We start from the raw sequence: 17,605 nt of genomic DNA on the forward strand, positions 1-17,605 counted from the left end.
CAGTCTGGGGGAAGAGGACAGTCTAGAAGGAGAGGACAGGACAGTCCAGTGTATGAGGACATTCCAGGGGGAGAGGACAGTCTGAGGGACAGGACAGCTTGAGGGAGAGGACAGTCTGGGGGGGGAGAGGACAATCTGAGACAGAGGACAGTCCAGGGGACAGGACAGTCCAGGGGAGAGGACAGTTTGGGGGCGAGGACAGTCTTGGGGGGAGGGCAGGCGTGGGGGGACGACAGTCCGGGGAGAGGACAGTCCAGGGGAGGGGACAGGAAAGTCTGAGGGAGAGGACAGTCTGGAGGGGGAGGGCAGTCATGGGGGGAGAGGGCAGTCTTGGGGGAGAGGACAGTCCTAGGGAGAGGACAGTCCGGGGCAAGAGGACAGCCTGAGCCCAGGTGCCGAGGGGCCTGCCATGCCGCAGAAGAGTGAAACTGGCTGGTAGATACACTCAGCATCATGAAGCACTTGATGTTGACATTAGCTTTGAATAAACCCAAATGGTTCACCTATCTTGACACTGTCAGGAAAACAGTTCCACTGGTGGGGAGCACTGACTGCAGGCTGGGCTGGTGAGGGTCTTCACACCTGCTCCACCCTGTGCTGTCCCACTAGCAAAGATGGGACCTGCCCGCCTGCTCTCAGGGCACACTGAGAACCAGAGGGGCTGTGTCATGGGCTGGTATTTTGACTTTGCTGATGGCTTGTCATAGCAGGTGGGTTACAATCACACCCACTTGTGAGGCGTCTCCTGATTTTGTACAAAGTTGGAGTCAAATCTTTCCTCTAGGAATTTAAGAACCTGTATAATTTTTCTTGGTTTTGTCTTCAAAGTTTTTTTTTTTAATTTTCCTCTGTGACTCAATATTTGGATGTCTCTCCCTGAGAGAAGCCATCAGGGTAAGATCTAAGAATCAGGCTGGTGCCAACCTTACGGAGGGGGAGCTGCCTCCACCCCAACAGTCACGGAGACAGAGGCCTGCACCCACAACTCACCTGCCTGTCCCTGGGGCACTGCCCCTTGGCTGCCATGGCAGCACAAGCCCTCTCCCAAGCAGGGAGATTTCAAAGAGGGAGGGTCTGGCTTTCCAGCCACAGACCCAGAGCTCCTTCCTCTAGGAGCTCTGCAAAGTCTGGAGGGGAGAGAACCTTCAGGATGGAAGGGACCGAACACACAGGCAAATTGCAGTGTCTTTTCCCTTGCCTGAGGGCTGCCATGAGAAGGGGTGCACTCAGCCTCCCACTGGCCCGAGAGCCCGAAGCGGGGTGGCTTTGGCTGGCCCGCTGTTTGTGTACTATTCTCTCCCTCCTGGTTTACCGTTTCTTCTGTTGCTTCACGCTTCTTCTGGGTCAGCAGTTATCCTCTTTCCCCATTCCTCACCCAACCCAAACCTTCTCTCCTTTCCTTTGCAGTTCTTTTCACATCTTTCCGTTTTTGTTTTTGTTTTTCCAGTTTCCTGAGGTCTGGGAGCAGACTCTCCCTCTTATTCTCTCTGCTCCAGGCCCTCCCCCCACCACTCCTCTCCTCTCTCCCTCTTCTCCTTCTCCCCCTCTCTCCCTCTTCTCCCAGCTCCCTCTTCTTCCAAGAATATGCCATTTCCCAAAAAGTTCCATTTTCACAGCCATGGTTATTTTCATGCATTTCCCCGTTCTAACATCGCAGAGGAATGTCTGACATCATCTCCACAAGTGAATCCAGCACTTTCCAGTCCCCACCCCTACCTCTCTCCCCTCCTTTCTTTACCAGCTGTTTGCTAGGTTTGGACTTTGATTATCCAAACACATTTTTTTTCTTGTTCCAGGGACCCTACTCCACCCTCAACCTCTAGGATGGTGGTGCTCCATAAACATCAGAACTAGGCCTCGAAAGACAGCGTCCATTGGTTCCCAAGCTTTTCTGCATATTAGAATCACCTGGGGAAATGTTCACACTCCTATGCCCGGGTCACACCCTCTACCAATTCAGTCAGAATGTCTGAGGGTGGGAGCCACACACCAGTATTTTTTAAAGGTCCCCAGGTGGTTCCAAAGTGCAGCAAAGTTTGAGAACCACCAAGCTAGGGCTGAAGTGAAGGGGGTTCCAGTCTTTAGCCAACTCTGCCCATGGAGCCTGGGGCACACACCTTGTCTTCAGAGCTGTGAAGGAGGGGCCAGGAGCATTCTCTCTGGGGTGCCCCTGCCCAGCGCTGGGGGTTCTCCCAGCCACCTAGTGAAGACCTGCTCCAGGGAGGCTGATGGCCGCCTCCCACAGCAAAGGGTGCTGGTTCAGAGCAGGGGCTCCCAGGAGTTCAGTGCCCAGGAGAGCTGTGGACCTGTGGAGGAGCAAGCAGCCAGTTCTGCCTCTCGTCCTGGATGCATCTCCCGAGCCTGGATGGTGGCTGACTTGGCTGAGTGCATGCATCTGATTCTTTAATCAATTCTTTTTTTCTTTTTCTTTTTGCATATGGTGCAGTAGCTAATGCAGTGTGAAAAATGCCAGTCTATCATGCACATTACTGGAAGGACACTGTATAATTTGTGGCTTTCTAAATGCTCAATAATTCAACAAAACCCGGATTTCGCCTAAAATGCCCAAATCACTATGTCCCAAGCACACTATATCCACAGGCCTGATTCAGGCCCCTCAGCTGGGAGTGCAGCCACCCAGGGCAGCAGCAGCAGGGATGGAGGCTGTGGATGCTGAAGATGGAACCCCTGTGGACTTCCAAAAAGGCAGCACACACACACAATTCTTTCTTTCTCTTTCTTTCTTTCTTTTTTTTTTTCTTTTAATGGAGACAGAGTCTAGCTAGCTCTGTCGCCCAGGCTGGAGTGCAGTGGCACGATCTCCGCTCACTGCAACCTCTGCCTCCCAGGCTCAAGCAATTCTCTTGCCTCAGCCTCCCAAGTGGCTGGGATTACAGGCATGCACCACCAAGCCTGGCTAATTTTTGTATTTTAGTAGAGATGGGGTTTCACCATGTTGGCCAGGCTGGTCTCGAACTCCTGACATCAGGTGATCCTGATATTCCCACCCACCCCAACAACAGCAGCCAGGGGAAGGTTCATCTCCGTCAGGAGTCTGCATCTTCCCATTCTCCAGTCTCGCTGACAGGGAACTACACGGGTGTTTCTCAGTCCCCTCTCAGAGTCATCTGGGGGACTTGTTGAAACACAGGGTGCTAGGCCTGGCCTTGGAGTCTGACTCAATGGGTCTGGGTTGGGGCCAGGAAAGTTGCATTTCTAACAAGTTTTGAGGTGCTGCTGCAGTCTCAGGGCCCCGCTTGCAGACTCGCTGGTTTACATCCTCTTTCCAAGCCCATTTCTAATATGCCACAGACGGAAGCCAGAGGAAAAAGCAATAGGATGAAAAGAAAAGGGGAAGGCCGGGTGCAGTGGCTCACACCTGTAATCCCAGCACTTTGGGAGGCTGAGGCGGATGGATCACGAGGTCAGGAGATGGAGACCATCTTGGCTAACATGGTGAAACCCCGTCACTACTAAAAATACAAAAAATTAACAGGGCGTGGTGGCGGGCGCCTGTAATCCCAGCTACTTGGGAGGCTGAGGCAGGAGAATGGCATGAACCCTGAAGGCAGAGCTTGCAGTGAGCCCAGATTGCACCACTGCACTCAAGCCTGGGCAACAGAGTGAGACTTCGTCTCAAAAAAAAAAAAAAAAAAAAAAAGAGAAAAGGGGAAGAGGAAAACAAATGATGCCTCGTCTTTTAAGGGAAGGCAGAGATCTCTGCTGTTTCCCTTGCAGTCCTGCCTCAGCACTGGGCATCGCACATCCTGCAACTTCTGTGCCCTGTGAATATCTGAATAGGGTGCGGTAGCTAGTGCAGTGTGACAAATGCCAGTCTATCATGCAGACTCCTGGAAGGACAGTGTATATTTGTGGCTTTCTAAATGCTCAATAATTCAACGAAATCCTGATTTAGCCTAAAACGCCCAAACCACCATGTCCCAAGCACACTATATCCACAGCACTACTGGAGAAAAAAATCGAATTCGAGACATTAGTAGGGTTCCTGCTCTTCTGGAGCTCACTGTCCCACAGGGATGATAAATGTTTAACTGGTAATTGCAAAGGTGATGGGAATTAGGAAGGGATAAGTACAAGATGCTGCTATGGCAACAAAAACAATCTTTCTATGAGTGGCCTTTTCCTTCCTTGGACTGTTTGAACCCTGCTGACTTGTACCAGATGATAAATCCTGGGAAGACGGAATCAGCCCCAACCGTGCTGCTACTTGCAATGCGCTTCTAGTTGTGCTCCCCTGGGTGGTGACCTATAGAGTCATTTAAAACAAGAGATTAAGTGTTTCAGCATCTTTCCTGCTCCTATTGTCTAAATTAAGATGAATTTCCCATTCCCCCTAGCTGGCGATTTCATGGAGATAGCCTAGTTGGATGTGTGGGGGTTGCTGTAATTCTGTCTTCCTAAAGGCTGCCAGGCGGAAGGGGACAACGTGTCGATCTCATGTGAATGAGTGGCTTAGCAGAGGAGAATTCCAGCAACTCCAGGAAACCAGAGGCAATATGGCGAAATGGATCATTTGATGTCCTGGGGCCAACAGCCAAGTGAGTGGGTGAGATCTGTGCCCATGGCAAGGAGGCTGGCCATGAACCTCGCACCCCCAAACTCTCCTGAGAGTAGCTTGTGTCCAACTGAACTTTCTTTTTCAGGCTGACCAGAAATCTTACCCTCACCTGGAAATGATCTTTACTCTTCTGTGGGGACAGAAGGGTGACCACATAGTCCCATGGAAGAGACATAACCCATGTCTCTAGACATGTGAAGGACATGTCAAGGATGTTGTCTGGTTCATCTGTATGGTTTCCTACAGCTCCATGGTAGATGTCGGAGCTTCACACAACACTTAGAACTAGTGGCAAATGTTTAAATTCCAGGGCCATTGCCTCTAGCCCACTATGAAGAAATGCAGTCCAAGAATCAAAGCTCCATCAGGTGCTCAGGAAATGGAGATAACCTCGGAGGCTTCAGAAGTCAAGCAGGACACCTAGGGAAGGAGCATCTGAGATGGCTTTTGAGGTTCTCAGTTCTTCCTTTGTACCCAGTTGATGTTTGCAGAAATATGGGCTGTACTGTAAACAATTGGCAACAGTATTTTCTGTTAGCCTGGCAAGGTCCCCCTTCTAAATGGATACAGCTTTTAGGACTGACACTGCTGCACTCAATCTTACAAGATGATCCATTTACTAATATGGTGTGTTGTATTTATTTTAAAGATATATCCTCCACTTCTGAAACAAATCATTTCAATTTTGGGTCTGCAGATTAGTGATCGCTTACATAAGCATCTCTATTTCATAGTCCAGCATCCACATCAGCAGTTAATTCTGCAGTGAAAACTTTCTATAGAACTTGTGATCACAGGGCAAACAGTCGATACATCCTGGGATGGAGCTGGATGTCACATTTGGGTGGGCTCTTGGATATGAGTAGAGTAGGAGAGTTGGCAGAGCCTGGGATCTTCAATTATGGAGGAGCCAGCTTGTATCCACCCCACTGGGTAACTCATCCAAGATGGGGACTACAAGGACTGAAGTCTAGAAGAATTGGTGCAGCAGCCCAGCATGGGCTCTGCATGCAGCCAGCATTGAATGTATGCCTTCTGAGTTACTCACAGAAAACCCTCGAGTACTGCTGGACCTTGCCTCTTAGCGACTCTCCCTCTTTCCTGAACATGCCTCAATACCCTGGTTGCCTGTGTTGTGTGGCTTGGTTTCTTCCTCACTCATTTGTCTCTTTATGACTTCAAAGGATGAACGACAATGTAGCATAGTAGAAGGAATGTGGCTTTAAAATCATGACAGACTTAATTTCAAATCTCAACTCTGCTATGTACTAGTTGTGAGATCCTGGGCAAGTTACTTAATCTCTTGTGACTATTTCTTCATCTGTAATTCACAGACATAGGTATTATTATGTCAATGATGAAGGCTTGCTGCAAAGTTCAAATGAGCTAATGCTTGTAAAGGCTTAGCATGATGTCTGGAAGGTTAAGTCCTCGATAACCATCAGCTCCTACTCTGAACTGAACTAAGAGAAGGATTCTCTTCAGGCATTTGTACAGATCATGCCGAATGAATATGATGGAGTGAAATATGCGATAGGTTTCCTATGGTGAGCAAAACATTGGAAGTGATTTAAATCTCTACCAAAATTGGACCAGTTAGGTAAATTACAGGGTAAATGCTAAAGAGGCCCTCTATTTATGATACCATGTATTATATAACCCAAATGTCATTTGTGGTTACCCTTTGAGATTCAAAACTTGGCTTGAACCATATCCCACATAGAGTGAGAAGTCCCAGGGGACAATGCCATAAAGAACCATACCCCACAGAGTGAGATGTCCCAGGGGTGGGGGGTTGGAGGAAGTTTTTATTTCCGTTTCACGTGACGTCCACTGACATTTCAGTGTATGAATTATCTTGCTGTGCTGTCTTCTTCTTCACTAGTAATATCACATTGAGTCTTACCCTCAGTCTGTCACTCCCAAGGCAATGTTGATACAAAACTGTGTATTTGCTTTTAATGAAGAGTTGGGGCAATGAAGAGGATTTGCATTTCAGCATTACAGTTTGTAAAAGTCCTCTGCCCTCCTGCCACCAGGGGGTCTTTTCATGACACTCCCCTCGGGGGCTTTAGTCTCCAGCCCTATTCCTTGGTCCCATTTCTCTTTTCTGCTGTTCAACCCTCTACCCTCCAATCTCTGCTAACTTTGTCTGCAGAAGAGGTGATTTGAGGTTGGTCTCCTAGATGAGGGGGTGGGGGGTCTCATTTTCTAAATAAGTCCATTAAAGTATCTTCTGAAACAAATGTAGTTTTGCCTCTCAGAGAACGCTGATGTTATTGTAATTTTGTAATTTATGTATATGGCTCCATGGGCTGACTGCGAGCTCTTTTAGGGCATGAGCTTATGCCAGATCTATGCATCAGCAGGTGGAACAATACAGTGGTGAATAATTCACATAATTGCCTGGGTCCAAATATTGGGTCCACTATTTTTTAATTTTTATTTTTGAGACAGGGTCTCACTCTGTCACCCAGGCAGGAGTGCAGTGATGTGATCTTGGCTCATTGCAACCTCCGCCTCCTGGGTTCAAGTGATCCTCCCACTTCAGCTCCCCATGTAGCTTGTAGCTGGGATTACAGGCACCTGCCACCATGCCTGGCTAATTTTTGTATTTTTTGTAGAGGCAGGGTTTCACCATTTTGCTTAGGCTGGTCTCGAGCTCAGGTGATCCACCTGTCTTGGCCTCCCAGGGTGCTAGGATTACAGGCGTGAGCCACTGCACCCCGCCAGCTCCACTACTTATTAATAATCATTTTACAAAATAGGATGTAGAGAAGATTGAAATAAGATAATATAGTAATAAACCAGTGTCGCAGGTATTCATTGGGTGCTAAGTAAATGCCTGCATTAATTACTCCTTGATGGATCCCTTGCTGTCAGTCTGCAGTGACTAGCTTCAGGTGTGGTGGCATTTGCCATTGCAAGCTGGGAAGAGGCCTTTGGTGAGGACAGGATGCGTGACCGAGTAACCCATTTTCCTGAAGACATAGATAAAATATGATAAAATATGTGTTTTTAGATTTTTTTTTCCTTGATAAGATTGTACTTTAAATATCTGGACACTTAAATATAGGAAATTTTTACTTAATTAGGCTTGGGAGAAGAGTGGAAAATAGTTCAGCAGTTTCATCTTAGCAGTAACACAAGCCACAAAGCCTTTTCAGGGTTCCTTTTTCATTACTAACCCCCCAACACTGAAGATTCATTTGGGGGCTTTTTTCTCTCTTTCTACATACAGAATAAAACAAGGTAAGTTTAAAAATTCTTTATTTGAATTTTAGAGAAATAACAGGTATTATAAAGACTTGCTTGAAAGTATGAAATAGTCTGTTGTTATTATTTCTTTAGGTTTTGCAAACCAACATCATTATTAAGGGAGAGACTGGTACATCTCTCCTCCTCATCTTTAACACGTTCTTCAATTGGCATGGGTACAACCTGAGCAAAAAGATCCTGGTGAAATGGTATCTCTAACACTCCCCCCTCAGTTCTAATGGCTCCATGGATGAAGCCCTACTGGACTTAGACCAGCCATACTTGCCAAAGTGGTAACAGGAAACCAGTGCCTCTAAGGCTAGTAGTGCATAGCAGTTTTCATCTAAAGCTTGTTTCCCCATCATCTCCTCTGTCCTGGTGACTGGCCTGGAAATTATGGCACTAATGAGTTAAAATGGATCAATATACAATTGCTGTGAAAGTCAATCTGCTAATCTCTAGCTGGGATTAACATAAAGGGGATATGCCAAGCCTCCTGGTTTATTCAACTTCGTTGAGAGCAAACAGCACAACAGTGTTGTTTGCTGGCCTTGGCAAATGATAAACTATGATTTATTTACTCCTTAGTTACCAAGCCTAATATAATTAAAAGTATTTTCATGTGCTAAATCCCTAATGCTTAAAGTTAGCAAACCAATATGTTGAGAATGGCACCCACTATGTGACAGTGGCTGGCCATGACATGGATTCATATGTAAGATCAAATTTCCTAATCAGATACCTTTGTCATTCTTCTTTCATAAATTCTATTGCATCCAATAACAGATATTAGAACAAACGCTGAAAGTTCTAGTCTTACCCAAAATAAACTGTTTAACGCTTAGTCATTAAAAAGATAAGAACAGAACACATTTTACTTCCTTTTTTTTAGGTAGGAGAAAACTGCATTTCTTTTACGAGCATAGTTCCTTTTGGATTCTGGCAACATCTTTTTGGGTAGTCTAGTATTGTTTCCTAGGAAATTAAAAATCAGTCCCAATCCCTGTGGGTGGAAGGAAATGGGAATATTCACTTCAAATGTTATTAGGGGTGGGAACAAACATTTCTTATATTTCATTCTCTTTTAGGCTTTATTCTTGTTTTTAAAAGTTATAATTGGTATTCATATTAGCAGCAACAATCCTAATTTCTGTAAGTTAAAATGACTCAGGACTGATGAAAATAACATTTTTGGTAAGGAATATAGAGTCCACAGGTGGTAATACGTGTCTATCAATTTTGGCAATTCACAATCTTATTTAAGAGGTTAATTGGTATGAAATAGCCAATAGTATGAAAAGATCTCAGTCAGCTGAAGGAAGCTGAGTCAGCCCATCAGTATGCAGTGGAAAGAGGGCTTTCATGGCTGGAAAATTTCCCATGACTTTAGAGTGAAAGGGGGCATCAGATCAGGCTCTAACTCTTTAGGCTGTGAAAGCAAAAGTGGTTACTTCTAATATGTTGTTGAAAGTGAAAGTCACTTTGAAACTTTGCAATGTGTTAGAAAGTCAAATACAATTACAAGTTTTTCCTGTAATACATTTCTGTCAAGTTTCACAACCTAAGCTTGGTAAAATGGCAAGAATCAAAAAATAGTAGGAAAGTGGCAAAGAGCTTGAAAGTTTTCCAGTTTTAACGATGCTAAATGCTGCCATGGCAGTCTCACCAGCATCTCGCTGCAGTGACTACCAGGGAATACACACTGGGGAGGAACGTTCAGGCTAAGAAGATTTAATCAGGATGATGTCTCTTTAAAAATGATTTGAAAAATCAATTTGAATCCCAAGTTCCTTGTCTGTTTCTAAATTTACTTGGAACACTTAAGAATGACTCACATAACATTGCTTTCAAATACCTCCATGTCAACTTCTTACTGGCAAGAAACGGCAAAGAAATGCCAGTTTTGTGCTGGAACTTGTAGTCATTTAAAAAAAAAATTAGATGATGCTCTGAGTTTTATAATTATGGGGGATTTTTTATTTGGAAAAACACAAATCCCACCCAAAACTCAATGTGAAGTTTCTGTACTACAAGCATAGCAAACAGCAGATTTGTTTCAAGGTTGATCCTTTCACATTAACTCCTAACTTTGGAGTTAGTTTACACTAACACTCTAACGAAGCTGTGTCCCTGTACTGCTGGGCATAAGTCAACCCCAAAGGGACAGGCTCCTAACATCTGATTCAGTAGTTAACATGAGGAAACATCCACTTACTTCCATTAAGCCTTAAAAATTTGGGACTTGCAACCAGGCAGAAAGACTATTCCCATCAGTCTCCACCACCACTTCCCAAGACTGTATTATTGTCAGCCCAAAGAGCACAAAATCATCTAATAACAGGAGGACCTGCCTCCTCCATGAGTTTATCTAATTGTCTCATAAGCTTGCAAAATCCCATTTAAAATTTAATAAATAAAAAAATACACATATTACCCACAATTTCTGGCTGCAACCCCCAAAAGGCAATCCCACTAAAAAAAAAAAAATTAATCTGGCATGACAACTTCTCATTTCCTAAAGGGCCTTGTGCATACAAACATTAAAATAAAAACTACAATTGTGCCTAGGGATTAATTATAGCTTTGCCAGCAATTTAAAAAGTAGACTACTTCTTTGCATTTGTCAATTGCCTTTCACTCATTTCCTGAAACTCTACCCTTAGGAGAATCCTGTCCCCTCATCTCAAAGATCCATTCAAGAACAGGCAATGACAAAGGGTAGAAGGGCTAGTGAGAGACAAAAGATGGTAAAACTCCCAGGCTGCTCTGGGCGGCACCTCACAGGCACCCCTAGCTCTGTGGCGGAGCTGCCGGCCCTGCTACCACCTTTCTGCTCTTCAGTGGAGACTCCCTCCCAACTGCTACCCACTTTTTCACCTGGAAGACAGGGACTAATGTTGGTGAGTATGACATAACCAAAGTCTTGCATCTGAGGAGTTGGTAAAATGATCATAGAAAAAGCTGGGAATCGAGGGATGAAGTAAAAGTGAAGCGATAAGAACAAGAAGGCCACGAGATGGGTCCTTCTCCTGTGATTCTGTCATGGAGAGGAGGGAAACTCTATTTATAATCACCCCACACAAACCAGGTTTACACTGGCCATGATAACGTATGACAGTTCCAGCAGAAGATTAGCATCTTGGGGATGACTACGTTGCCACTGTCTACTAGCCATGGTCACAGCCTCTGGTGTGGCTAATTCACATTACAGAATGGGAAGGGGCAGGGCCAGAAGAAATATCCCACGATAAGACTGCCCAGTCACCTGAAGGTCTTCTGGGCATTTGCCTTATATTCCTTGGCACCCAGTAGAAGAATGGTCCCCAGAAAAAATGGTTCTTGTCTGAAAATCACCCAGGATAGCCAAATCTAAGGGGAGTACTGTGCTGACTTGAAAAGGTTTGTAATGTGGAAAAAGAGGAAGGTTAATTAGCACTTTTCAAACTCCAGACTCCCAGGTAATACAACAATAAAGCCCTGCTTTTCCCCGCTCACAAAAGTTGAACTGATTTCCTTGGAAAGCATTTAACTAGCTTGGACAAAGAGGCACCTGTCCAGAGAGTTAGAAGTGCTGATGGTTCTTTAAAATTATTTAGGAGCCAGGCCTAATTTCACAGGCAGAAAACTAACTAGCTGCATATAATCCTTGAAAGGTTGCTATAATTTCTCTTTCCCTTTCTTGCAAGGAAAAAGAGAAACTGATTGCTATAGTGTGGAACAAGAAGAAATCTGACAAAGGCAAGTCAACTGGGGTAAGCAACAGTGTTTATAGATGAGTTACATCCAAAAATTGAAAAGTTTTGTAGGAGAGGGAGGAAGACTCACTTTAGAAACTGAAGGGAGAACATTAGAGAGGACATCGCTGTCTGAGATCCATTTCTATGAATTCATCAAATGAAACAAAATTGTCTACTATGGTGAAAAAAGAGGCATAGTACAGTAAAAATGGACACAGTTTTTTTTTTTTTTTTTAACCATGGGAGGACAAAAGATTTAATTCCTTCACTGTCTTTTCGTTGGAGAAACTGAAAATTATTGCCATGTTATGGGATGCACTCCCTCAGCAGGAATCCACGTTCACTAATCTGCATTGTTTTAAGGAGCAAATACTTCTCAATTCTCCAGTGAAAAAACTTCTGTCTTGTTTAAGTCTAAAGTTACTTCCATGTTCCTCAGCTGAATTTGGTATAATTTCAATAGAAGAATGAATGAAAATGAAAGCTTTGTCCTGTGGTCCATGAGGACCTGGACCAGATTAGTAAAGAGAAAACATAAGTATGTGTGCTAATACTTTGTGGCCTAGAGTCCTCAAAATAAACAATAGCTGTGGCTTTAATCTCATACTGCAATCACATCGAACTTTCCATCTTTTAAACATGTGTATTAATGCAGCTATCTCCTCTCTCCAAACCCCACCACTGGCCCTTCCCTTCCCTTTCTATTTTCTCAAATTTGTACCCACTCCCTGACCCCCTTTGTTTAGGTGTGAGCCACAAGTCCTAAGTAAAGATAAACTTTACCAACTGGGAGTTTTTCCTTTTATCTAAAGCTCCAAATTGTTTTGATTGTTTTGGGAGTGTTTTTGGCTTTTCTGGTTTTGAAATGTGTTTTCTCAAATAAGCACAATATCCAGAATGGGTTTGCATTAAATGAATGAAAAATTGAATCAGTGGAAACCATTTGAACATGCATGTGTGGCATAGGTTTAAATAAAATTCACTTTATGAATCAATAAGTGAAATGGCAAAAAGGAGAGTTGGATATTATTTAAAAGAAGATGACTGTTTAAACACAAAACCATCACAGAGGGAAGAGAGGTTTAGAAAGGTACAGAAAAAAAAAACCCTACACCAGGTAACATTGGAGGATGCAGGGCTACATTTGCCACTGAAGAAACATTGTTCTCTTGCGTCTGAATTCCAGTGCTTTCCAAATAGATGGGTAGATGATGAAAAATGGAGCAGCTTCTTTTATTTCTTCTTCTTTCCTCCTTGAATTCTAGTACGAGACAGTTCTCTGCCTGCCACCAAGGCAGAAAGCAGCATTTTGCTCGCCTGCTCTTCAGTCTGGCAGGGTCCCACGCTCAGTTTTCCAGCATAGCTGCAGGGTGCTATTGTAATGACTCGGGGATGGTGCTGACAACGTGGGTTGCCTCTGTGGCTGCGGGAGGGGAGCCAAAGAAGGTGTTGGTTTGATTCCTCTGCTGATCTCGGAGGTAAGGAGGAACTGATGAGCTTTTGATGTGGAGGATCCTGGTGTCCATCACCTGACAGTCAATCTGCATCATCACTTCGTAGTCCTGCCCATTGATCACATTCTCTGCAGACAGGAATATACACAAAGAATAAATATTCAACAGAATGTGCATCTCTGCCATAAGCTTCAGCCCAGAAAGACAGAAATGTGCTTTAAGGGTGTGAACTGTCAGTAAACTTTCAAGGGGTGCAGAGAGACTCTTAGTAAGCAGAGCTACAAGTGGGCTGGGTGTCAGGATCGCCTGTTCTCTCCCAATTCTAGCTCCCAAACAACCTACATTGACTAAACAAGGGCTAAAGCAACTGCCAGGGTTAATAATGCCACAGAGCATCTGTCCACAGACATCGTATATCCTGTATGCTTTCTGTGCAGTGTATTACTCTGATCGGAGCAACTGGAACAGAATGGGTTTTTAGTGGGGAATACAGAGAAGAATCCCTAAGTCCTCCTCCCTGCCTTCAACAATGGGAAGAAACAACTGTCAAAAGGACCAGCATTCCATGTGAATAGTAAGGAGACCCTGGCCAAGTGTGCTTAGCTCCTATTCATCAGTAGTATTTCTGACTTCATTAAGACACTTCCAACTACGAACTTAAAGGTTTGCCATTAGGAGCGTGAGGTACAGTGAAAACTGACAAGTTATAGACATCTAACAATTATGCTCTTTTCCAGAGATCACTTCCCTTCCATATTGAGGCGATCTTTATTTCCAGAGTTCTTGATTCCAGGCACAAAGTGTCAAGTACAACTCCAACATGGAATTAAAGGGAGTCTACAGAACTTGCAGGTAAGCTAGAGAATATTTGCAGAAGGGAATGGGAAAACCATATAGAGTCAACATGCTTTCTACATATGGAGCAACTCATTATCATGAGTTTAAAATACACAGACACAGACTATACTCCATTCCTACTTCCTAAGAGGACAAAAGCTCTTTATTTTAGGGAGAGGACCAAATTACTCCCTGATTTGTAATTCTGGGTGGTCATTTTCCAACTCGTAGTCAATGAAACTTAGACATAAAACTGATGAGAAAATTAGATAATATTTTTCAAGCCCAGCTGAACAATCACAGCAATACAGTAAAAGGATGTGTGAACATGGAAGAATTCTGAGTAGTTAATATGGCATCTGAGTTTGCATTTTCAACCGTGAATCCAGAGCGGGGTATGGGGCTGAGGAAAAACTGCTGGTGACAGCCTAGTTCTGTACTGCCTTTCTACAAAGATGACACAGAGCCAACCAATCATTTTTAAAATTAAATGTTTGGCTTTTCCAAGACAAAGAATTGAATTTAAATGTAGAATTCTTTCTATTCTACTTTTTTTTTTTTTAAACTTTGACACTGAGCATGCCAAGCATTACAAATCTGGAGGAAGAAAATCCAAAGTCTGACATTTGATCTTCAGATTCCATTGCTATGTATGGGACAACTACGCTGTGGAGCTTGTCACTTAGGGAGCTAAAACAGGCTTTTGGAGATCATCTAGTCCAGGGTGTCCTAAATTCGGGTCTAATTTATAGACTTCAGGGAGTCTGTAAGTTCCCTGAAATCATACACAAAGTTTTCTGTGTGCATGTTTCTGGAGAGAGGGGCCATCAGATTCTGAATGGGGTCTGTGACCCCCAAAAGTTAAAAATTACTAGACAGATCTAATCTACCAATTCTAAGTGTCTTGAGCAGATGATATATTCTATTTTAAATCCAATAGAATACATAATTCCTCCACTTCTGTTGGTCACTCATTTGTTCCAATGTTTAAAATAGTCTTCATTGATGATAAATTTCCCATTACCAGTCTTGAAAATCTCTTCCATTATAGTTGAAGCTAATTTCCTTCTTTCCCAGCCTCAGCAGGGATGAAGAACAGCTGGTTGCTGCTGTGTATTAACTAACCCTACCTATTCTTTAAGACCACTGTTATGGAAGCTTAACTCCAATTTCACAAGTAGGGCTGCTTTGCAATGGCTATTACTTATCTTTACAGAAATAAATTTGAAAGTCTATAAGTTAGCCAATGTTTCTCATCAAAGTGTTTTCCAAAAAGTAGGAGATGAAAGAAAGAAATCTTGGAAATCTTGTTAATGTGCCTGGAGTCATTTCATTTAGAACACGTGACTAAGTTCAGATTTCAAGGCGCCACACCAGTCATTTCCTTTTGGAACCACAGTCCCTCTCTCCCCATTTTAGAAAAACTGAAGGGCTGTGTGTGTGCGTGTGTGTGTGTGTGTGAGTGTGTGTGTATGCGCATGCACTGTGGAAGACCAAATAATGGAAAACACATGTATCAGAGACATGCAATACACATTACTAATTTTTACTGGTTTCCTGGATTAACTCAGAATCCAGATGACAGTTTAAGATCAAGACTAGGTTCTCTAATACAGCCCAAACCACCTGCAGAAGTCATTAGAGCCCATGTGCCTGTAATGGTTTAAACTGATAACTGCGGTTTTTTAAAGCTTCAAATATCAAGAAGAGATGGAAAACCTGGGAATATAAGCTCAGATGCTTTGAGGGAAATATAAAGCTGTGATCTGATTCCAAGACTCAGGAGTTCCTAGCCATGGTTGGAATGTCATTGTCATCTTAAGCCCAACCAGAAGGAGACTCAGGCTAGGTTTGGTCTAGGTGGCTTTAGAATGGGATCTCTTCCTCACACTCTTCTTCTGAAGGTAACAAATTCTGGACCAAGGAAACTATCAGCATTGCTAGAAGACGACTCTACCAGATAGCATGTGAATGCCTGAAGCTGAAGTTGGGAAGCTCCTTCTGAGTGACAAGCTGGATAGTTCACCATTTGGAGTAACATGCCATTAGGAGTCCCAACATAGCCACATCTCTATAAAGGATAAAGGAGTCACAGCAACATTCTCTGGTCTACTCTACGAGACATTATAAAAAGGTTCTTTGGGTGGCTTAGTACTAACACCCTTGGACAGTTAGTGAGGCAATCTCATCATTACTGATGAGGCTGTAATTATTTTAATTAATGGAGGACAAACTGGAAACAGCTTGTGGTAACTCATGATCTTTGTAGGTCCCTCCCCTGGGTGGCTGGGCATCTGTTTATATAGTACGCACCCAGGAGCAGCAGAGAGTCCCCAGAACTCCTCTTAATCGTAGCAGATGAAGCTCCTGCTACCCTTTACTTTAAGACTTTGAGTTCTGGCCATCCCTGGGAAGAAAAGCACCTTCGATTGTTGCCTACAACTTGCCTGTCAGTGTGAATAAAAACTATCAGATCAAGTTTTAACCGGGGAAACAGAGAAGACTCTGGCTTAGATAGGAAGCCAAGGAAGGTCTCCTGAAAGAAAACACAGGCAGGGATGTGAGACACTGAGGACGGGCCACACACTTTCATTAAGGACCAGGTCTTCACTGCTAATATGCAGGGCTCTAGTAAAGAGAAAGCAGTAAAATCATGGGTTTTATGACAAAATAGAACATGGTCAACATTAGATTAGGGAATTGTGAGAGCTGAGTTATGTGCAAAGACTGATGAACCATTTTTGTAAATGTATACTTAATGAAAAAAGACAATGACTTATTTAGGAAAAATAGAACCAAATGGAATAGTACGGGAGTCAAAACGTTAAAGGTTCACTCTTCCATCAGCACACATTTGGGCACTACACAAATGGTTCAAATCTTATGTTCTAGGCTTTCTAACAGAATGAGATGAACACTGAACTGAGTCAGGAAAAGGACGTAAAATATGATTAATTCAAATTCAAAATTAATCAGGCAAATAAAAAGGAAAGAGCTAAGTGGCTTCAAATATGAGCACTAAACTATGATTCTGAATGCCCAGAGGGTTGGAGAAGCCAGAAAAAGTGTCTGGACATTGAAGGTGGAAAAACTCTAGGCAATGTGGAATTTCAAACAGCCTGTTAATGCGCAATAACTGAATTAAGCATGGCCTGCCAAGAGACTGTTACCTGGAAGATGACTAACACACAAGCCAGAACCTTGATCATAAACAATTAAATATCCAAAAAATTTACATGAAGTTTAATATTAAAAAGTGATAAGACTTCACCAGTACTTTGCAAAGAAGCATAAATAATGAGATTTCTATTCAGAATCAAACACTAATCCTAAAAAGAGGTAGCTTTCTCTGTGACAGGTAGTGCTGCTGTATATGTGCCTGAATACCCTGGGGTGTGGGGTACACGTGTATGGGGGCATGGAAGGTAAATAAATATCCACTCACTCATGGACCACGAGAGACACCTTCAACCAAAACAAACAGAAAAACAAGGGAGGTGGGAATACAATGAACAAGGAAGTGGTAGAATGTCGTGTTTTTACTGTGGTTTCCAATAACTTCCCTAAGTTAACTCTACTATGCCATTCTTACTTCTAATTTTCAATCTGAGTCCTGGTTTTGACCATCCCTACACACCATGCACTGCATTTCTGTTAGTATTTTTTCCCTCTGCTTGGCAAACAAACAAACCCCCTCCTTTCCTGTTCTTTTCTGCCCAGTCTAATTTTCTACTTAGTCC

The 17,605-nt window shown here is 43.4% G+C and overlaps 1 protein-coding gene across 2 annotated transcripts in view; it reads right to left on the bottom strand.

Moving 5' to 3' along the window:
• Positions 1-7,832: 7,832 nt before the first annotated feature.
• Positions 7,833-17,605, bottom strand: part of ATF6 (activating transcription factor 6) — a 214,357-nt gene continuing 204,584 nt past the window's right edge. For both annotated transcript variants that reach the window (XM_030824056.1, XM_030824055.1), the window contains exon 16: positions 7,833-13,156. In XM_030824056.1, coding sequence (XP_030679916.1) covers positions 12,948-13,156 — 209 coding nt within the window. In that variant the 3' untranslated portion in view covers positions 7,833-12,947. The remainder of the gene's footprint in view (positions 13,157-17,605) is intronic.

Source organism: Nomascus leucogenys, chromosome 12 (assembly GCF_006542625.1).
Source record: "Nomascus leucogenys isolate Asia chromosome 12, Asia_NLE_v1, whole genome shotgun sequence".
Classification (NCBI taxonomy): Eukaryota; Metazoa; Chordata; class Mammalia; order Primates; family Hylobatidae; genus Nomascus; species Nomascus leucogenys.